This window comes from Capsicum annuum, chromosome 5 (assembly GCF_002878395.1).
Source record: "Capsicum annuum cultivar UCD-10X-F1 chromosome 5, UCD10Xv1.1, whole genome shotgun sequence".
NCBI classification, from domain to species: Eukaryota; Viridiplantae; Streptophyta; class Magnoliopsida; order Solanales; family Solanaceae; genus Capsicum; species Capsicum annuum.
The window spans coordinates 14,774,465-14,782,178 of record NC_061115.1 but is presented as its reverse complement, the minus strand read 5'-3'; the positions used below and the strand labels follow the sequence as shown (position 1 = coordinate 14,782,178).

Here is a 7,714-nt window from a genome sequence, read left to right as displayed (position 1 = left end):
TATATATATATATAGTAGATGTCGAACCCCCTTCTGTTAGTTCGTATGTTCACTTGTAAATCTCCTTGGTGTCAATTCTGACTCCACCACTGTTTAGGACCATAAGATTAAAGGACATTTTGATATATTTGACATAACTTTAATTAAAGACTACAAGATTCAGAAGTCTTTCTTATTTTCTTAAATTTTGTTTCAAGTCAAATTAGGTCATTCTTCAGAAACGGAGTACAAATTACACATTTAAAAAGATTAACGGTAGAAATTCATTACATAACCTATTCTGACAGTGTAGCGTGTCCTTTTTAAGCAAACAAACAAAAAAAAAGACTTTGGTATAATTCAATCTCAAAAACAAGACTTATGTTTAAAACTCCTCTGGAAAGTCACACCGGATCGGTTAATAAATTAACTTTTAATTGGATAACTAATATGTTTATAACTTTCATTCAAAAGACAGATCCAGAGATATTGTGCAAAATATTAGTTACATTTGTTTCCATTTTGATAATTTTAGATGCATGATTTTTTCTGAACATTTATTAAATGCCTCTGACTAAGCCCTCCAATTATTATATAAGAACAAGTCTAACAATAGCAAAGACAAAAGCTACCAATACGCGGATATGCATGCAATAGGCAGCCAATAGTGACCAAAGTTAATAAAGTAACGTGTTTATTTGTCTATAAATATTTGAGTTCCACAGTCCCTCAACACATCACAAAGCTAATAAGCATCTATAATTCTTGATATCATAGATCATCATATACTTTGCATTTTCAAAATGAGTATTTCAAACAACTCTTTTGCAGCCATTGCTGCTATATTTTCTCTTCTCCTACTCTCTAGCATGCAATGTCATGCACAGATTTCTTCAACATTTTATGACCTTACTTGTCCTAATGCTCTCAACACGATACGTACAAGTGTTAGACAAGCAGTTTCAGCTGAACGCCGCATGGCTGCATCCCTCATTCGTCTTCATTTCCATGATTGCTTTGTTCAGATTGGTTAGATGACACACATTATATATTAATAATTGCTCTATGTATGATACTAAAAGTTAGATATTTGTTTAAACTATGTACTAATTAATTTGTGACTTAAACTTCAGGGCTGCGATGCTTCTATCTTACTTGATGAGACCCCTACGATTGTTAGCGAGAAGACTGCGTTGCCAAATCTTGGATCGGCTAGAGGCTATGGTATTATAGAAGATGCAAAAAGAGAGCTTGAGAAAACATGTCCAGGAGTCGTATCATGTGCAGATATACTTGCAGTTGCTGCTAGGGATGCGTCCACTCTTGTAAGTGTTTGTAGTTTGAATATTTCATTTTTTTCATCTGATAAAAGAAAAAAGTTTATGCTATAAAAATATATTATCGAAAACTAACCAACGTTATGTTAATAACAATATTCAACAGGTTGGAGGTCCATCATGGACGGTGAAACTTGGAAGAAGAGATTCAACCACTGCAAGTCATACTCTTGCTGAAACAGATCTTCCAGGTCCTTTTGATCCTCTAGATAGGATTATTTCTGGCTTTGCCAACAAAGGCCTTAGCACAAGAGACATGGTTGCTTTATCAGGTAAGACTTGATCAAATTAGCCAACATATATAGAATTTTATCGATCATATACTATTGTATATAGAGTTTTTAACTTTTAAAAGTTTCTATTCCAGGAGCACATTCAATAGGTCAAGCACAATGCTTCCTTTTCCGCGATAGAATTTATAGCAATGGAACAGACATCGATGCTGGATTTGCTAGCACTAGAAGACGTCAATGTCCTCAAGAAGACCAAAATGGAAATCTAGCTCCACTTGATTTGGTTACACCCAATCAATTGGATAACAATTACTACAAGAACTTGATTGAAAGAAAAGGTCTCCTTCAATCAGATCAAGTCCTCCTCAGTGGTGGATCCACAGATAGCATTGTTTCTGAATATAGCAATAGCTCTCGCACATTTGCCTCTGATTTTGCTGCTGCCATGATTAAAATGGGAGATATTAGTCCTCTTACTGGTCAAAATGGGATTATACGAACTGTTTGTGGCTCTATAAATTGATCTTACAAAAGTCTGAAGTATATTTGTATTAATTATTTTTTTTTTCTCTATGTAACGTGTTTCAAGATTGAAATAAATTCTTCATTTTGCTTTTAGTTCTAACAAATATTTCACCATTGTATAATTACTTAGTTCCATTGTTTATTAAGTTGGAATAGCCTAAATATCGAAAATATGTCTTAGTTATTTTGGTAATTTTGTTCTACAATTAGCTGGTTAACGCATAGCTTAAATTAGCCTCATGTCCGGAGTCTCTATTATAGTTACTGGTTCGATATAACTTAAAAACTTTAGCTCAAATCGTGTAATATATTTGTACTAAGAAAGTATTAATTTTATACATCAGCTTCATGTCCAGAGTCACTGTTAAAGTTGCTGATTTGGTATAACTAATTGAGCTTTAGCTCAAATCGTGTAATATATTTTTACTAAGAACATATTAGTTTTATACGTATAAATAAATAAATATCTATTCAGAATCTAATAAGCAAAAGAAATTGTGACCACCTGGGGTAATTAGTGGTGATTGGGTTGATAAACGGTGGAGAAAAAAAAGAATACATAATAAAAATACAGCGCGTACAGATTAGAATAAAAATACACATGACAAAAATACAACGCTTACAGATTAGAATAAAAATACACATAATAAAAATACAGCGTGTACAGATTAGGATAAAAATATAGCAATAAATTTTAATCTGATTGTATATATAAAGGCAATAGGGGCATGTTTGGAGTTAAGGTGTTGGACAAATTTCTTCCTTGAAAGATTATGTTATATATAGAAACATACAAATTATATATATATATATATATATATCATTGAATTTTTTTATGTTTATTTTGATATTTTAGATTCCCTTACTGCAAATTCTTTAGGTAAAAGTTATTGATGTCGTTTCAAACAAGTTCAGGAATAATAAATTACCCACAAAAGATAAATGTAACTAAGAATTCATGACAAGATTAAGAATATATTCGTATCTTTTCCTATTAAAAATAATAAGCAAATGAATTTGGAGCTAAATTGAAAAGGACAGTCTTAATATAAAGCACAAGATGCTCATACATGCACCTGAACATATACAACCTCAAAAAATGGAGTTTTTAGTCAAAATTAACCTATATAGATAAGTAGGTATCTTTTTTTAAAAAAATAAAATCGATCGAGCTTGATTGTATTTTTTTTGCGTTAAAAGCTCAAAAAATAATGTATTGACTAAGCTCAATTTGTTGTTGGATCGATTTGCTTAAAAGTTCGGTCAGAGTTTTTACAAAAAATCAACCAGTCGAGTTGCAGGTCCAATCCTCGAAACAAACTTTTTATTTTAAGATAAAATCAACTTAGTCGTATTGGTTATACTAAAAATATCTTTGCAAAATATAATGATTGAGCTTGGTTGATTTTCTATTTTCTCAATTTTCAATGCAAAAAATTTCCAACATCGATCGATTTAATTTCTTTTTTTAAAAAGGGATTAATAGATCGTTCTAGTTGATTTTTGATCAGTGCAAAAATCGATCAATTTTTATCGTATTTTAATTAGTAATTTTTTTTTTATAGTCATGACACCATTGGTTTTGAAGTTCATTCTATTGTTTGAACCAAATGCGTTCTATTTTAATAAATTTGAAGAAATAAAAATGTCAAATATATTAATTGAAGAATCAAAATAGATCTACTCTCACATATATGAGACAATTTTGCTTTAACTCTGAAGTATCGTTTGGTAGAGTTCATTAGATAAAATAGTATGTGTATTACTTTTAGGTATTGCTAGTATCTTATTTGCTACACTTTTTCAATTTATGTATAATTAATGTTTGCAAGCATTGATTATACACTTTATTTGTTATTATTGTATGTATAACTAATACATGAAAATTCATGATATTAGTAATGCAAAAGGTTTTAATGCATATATGTGTATGATAAAAGACACAATTATCTCTCAAAATCTTTTCCACGTCTTTCCCACCATATTTGTGGCAAGTCTATTGTAAGTAGATATTTTATTTTAGAAATTATGCAATATATATGCTATTTTTAATATATTAAACTAACTAATATATAAAAAATAATCTCAACATAACTAACAATTTAATACAAGCATAACCAATTAACACCCCCATTACACCATATTCTTCACTACTCTTACCCACCCTACCAAACAACTTCTAATAAAGTAACTATCACTTTCAAAATGGACTATACTTTGCTAGTTGGAAAATGAATACTTCTCCTCAAGAAGTTTCTTAATAGCTTAATGTTGTTGACATTTGACCTTTGGCATTTGAATTTGTCCTATGGATTTCCCCTTTCATCCTAAAACTCAATTGTAATTGCTTTCTCTTAATTTATTCTTATTTTTTGATTATATTAAAAATTATTGTTCATCTTTTACTTATCTACTTCTCCATATTAAGAAATATTTTTTTTTTAACCATCATTTACCTTTAATACTAACTATTCATTTTCAATTACATGAGACTATACATCAATTAATATGAATATTATGATATAATAATTTGTTATTTCTTAAACAAGTGCAAAGTTGGTGGACGAATAAAAGTGAACAAAGAGAGTACTTATTTATTCAATCGAGCTTTCTTCTTATCTCGACAAACGTTCTTTATTATTTATCATGGTTTACCTTTAACATTAACTATTCATTTTCAATTCTATTGAGATTATACATTAATTAATTAATATAAATATTATGATATAATAATTTATTATTTTTTAAACAGTGTAAAGTTGGTGGACTAATAAAAATAAACAAAGAGAGTATTTATTTGTTTGATCGAGCTTTCTGCTTATCTCGACAAACGCTCTTTATTAATAGTGATTGTTAAAATATTTTTACAAAATACTCATTTGTGTTTGGATAATCAATTTTAAAAGCATTTTTGTCAATATTAGAGTAGTAGCTATTTTGTGTATGATCAAATTACTAAAAGTGATTTTGGAAAAAACTTCCTTTTAGCTTGGAATTTTTTTTTGCTAATACTGGAAAACACATATCTTATTCCTAAAAATTAGGTTAAATGCCTCAACTTTCTGAAATAAACATTTTTGACTTTCTGAAATTTGATGATATAAAAAGTCTTTGTTATATGTCGCCCATAAGTAGTTATGCTCCATTATTTAATTTCTCTTCTTTTTCTTTTTTCTCTATTCTTTCTGTAAAAGTTATACATATTACTTGTCAGGGAGTCTTAGAGTAACCGGTACAGTTGTTATCATGTGATTAGGAGGTCATGAATTTAAGCCGAGGAAACAACACCTTGCAAAAATATAAGATGAGATTGGTACAATAGACCCATCCTTGTGATTGGGTCCTTCCCCAAACTCACACATAGTGAAAGCTTAAGTGCACCGGAGCTGCATTACATATTACTTTACTTACAATAATACAATGTAAATTCTAGAATTCTAGTTTTTAAAGCCTTTCATGAAAGTCAGCTAGCCAGAGCCAAAATTAAAGAATAATTCAACCTATAAATATCAATTAACATTTACTTTACAGAATATTTCTTTTAACAAAAAAAAAAAAAAAAAACTTAAAAGTAACACGGCTAGCAGCCATTGGTGACCCAAAAAAATAATTCAGTGCCTATAAATAGAGTCCTTTAGGCATTCAATTTTCATCATCTTCATTAATTCTCTACTTAGCTTTGAATTTCTTGATATAATTATGAGTGCTTCAAATAGATCTTTGGCAGCTATATTTTCTCTTGTTTTACTTTCATGCATGCAATGCCATGCACAACTTTCCTCGACGTTCTATGATAACACTTGCCCTAATGCACTCAGCACGATTCGTACAAGTATTAGACAAGCAGTTTCACGTGAACGTCGCATAGCTGCTTCCCTTATTCGTCTTCATTTTCATGATTGCTTTGTTCAGGTCAGTTGAAAGATAATAGGTCGATGTTTCTCATGAATGCTATGAAATAATAGTGGTATGTTAATTAATGATTGAAATATTGTTGTTGATTTAGGGTTGTGATGCTTCGATCTTGCTTAATGAGACCAGTTCAATCGAAAGTGAGAAGACTGCATTGCCAAATCTTGGATCTGTAAGAGGTTATGGTGTCATAGATGATGCAAAGGCAGAGGTGGAAAAGATTTGTCCCGAAGTGGTTTCATGTGCTGACATACTTGCTATTGCAGCTCGAGATGCATCGGCTGCTGTAATTTCACATAATTTGTTACTTACAAGAAGTATACTTATTTTAATTTATCACTATTCTACTAATGCAAGCTTACGTAAAAAATAATATTAGGTGGGAGGCCCGTCATGGACAGTGAAACTTGGAAGGAGAGATTCAACCTCAGCCAGTAAGACAGTTGCAGAAACAGATCTTCCTAATCCTTTTGACTCTCTTGATAGACTTATTTCTGGCTTTGCAAACAAGGGACTTAACACAAGAGACATGGTCGCCTTGTCAGGTAATTCAATATTAACATAAATGATTATCATTCAAAATTCGAACAGAAATAGAATGTTGTTGGAAATTAATTTGCTCTTTGATCTCTAGGTGCTCATACAATAGGCCAAGCACAATGTTTTCTATTCCGCGATAGGATTTATGGCAATGGAACGGACATCGATGCTGGTTTTGCAAGCACTAGAAGACGTCAGTGTCCTCAAGAAGGAGAGAATGGAAATCTTGCACCTCTTGATTTAGTTACACCAAATCAATTCGATAACAACTATTTCAAGAACCTCATCGATAGGAAAGGTCTTCTTCAATCAGATCAAGTTCTTTTCAATGGAGGATCAACAGATAGTATCGTTTCTGAATATAGTAATAGCCCTCGAGCTTTTTCATCTGACTTTGCTGCTGCTATGATAAAAATGGGAGATATCAGTCCTTTAACTGGTCAAAATGGAATCATAAGAAAAGTTTGTGGAAGTGTGAACTAGTTCTTCCAATGTGTATTAATTATCTCTCTTAATTATTCTAAAAATATGTTGGATTTTGTGTTAGGCTTGTATTGTTATACAACAATATTTGTGTGTTTGATTTATTAATTGGAGTGTAATCTCAATATTTATTGTTTATATTTTCTTTGTTATGTAAGATTGATTTACTTTTTCTTATGCAAATAAAAAGTTTTTGTGCCATGGTGCACTAATGCTTCATTTACTTCTTTTTTCTTAATACCTTTCTTAAGCATCTATGCTTATTGATTTGTAGTATATGCTTATTTCACTTAAATAATGGAGTACTCTAGCCGTTGAACAATAATAACATATGCAGTGTAATTTTAGAAATGAAATTTTAAAAAAAATAAAAAGGTTGTTTTCGTTAAACTCTCAGCTCACGCGTAGAAGCTTTGAAAATCAAAGCCTCAAAAGTTAAATTATGATTTTCCATTTGTTATGTATATTATGAAATACTACTACTCTTGCTTTCATGTAAAAGATTCCTTATGCTTTTCAACTTTTTTCTTCCTTTATATATACTTAATTTTCACTTTAATTTATGTCTTTATAAGATGAAAGCAACTTAAAATATTCTGAAATTTCTTTGTGGTGGTTCAGTTTAGGAATAGCAGAGATGACATCTAGAAATATCTTTTATATTAAACTTTTTTTAGAAATTGACTTAATTAAATGTTACTCCCT

The 7,714-nt window shown here is 30.4% G+C and overlaps 2 protein-coding genes across 3 annotated transcripts; both read left to right on the top strand.

The window, feature by feature from the left end:
* Positions 1-713: 713 nt before the first annotated feature.
* Positions 714-2,167, top strand: LOC107853869 (lignin-forming anionic peroxidase-like). 2 transcript variants are annotated; one of them, XM_047412557.1, is made up of 4 exons: positions 714-1,008; positions 1,113-1,304; positions 1,423-1,588; positions 1,684-2,167. In XM_047412557.1, the coding sequence occupies exons 1-4, from the start codon at positions 859-861 to the stop codon at positions 2,070-2,072; spliced, it is 897 nt and encodes a 298-aa protein (XP_047268513.1). In that variant the 5' UTR covers positions 714-858; the 3' UTR covers positions 2,073-2,167. The 2 variants fall into 2 exon arrangements, with proteins under 2 accessions (XP_047268513.1, XP_047268512.1); XM_047412556.1 differs by having other exon boundaries at positions 732-1,004.
* A 3,555-nt stretch (positions 2,168-5,722) lies between these two features.
* LOC107853865 (lignin-forming anionic peroxidase) lies at positions 5,723-7,149 on the top strand. The gene is made up of 4 exons (XM_016698853.2): positions 5,723-5,986; positions 6,081-6,272; positions 6,366-6,531; positions 6,621-7,149. Exons 1-4 carry the CDS (start codon positions 5,774-5,776, stop codon positions 7,007-7,009), a joined length of 960 nt encoding a protein of 319 aa, XP_016554339.1. The 5' UTR covers positions 5,723-5,773; the 3' UTR covers positions 7,010-7,149.
* Positions 7,150-7,714: the final 565 nt, after the last annotated feature.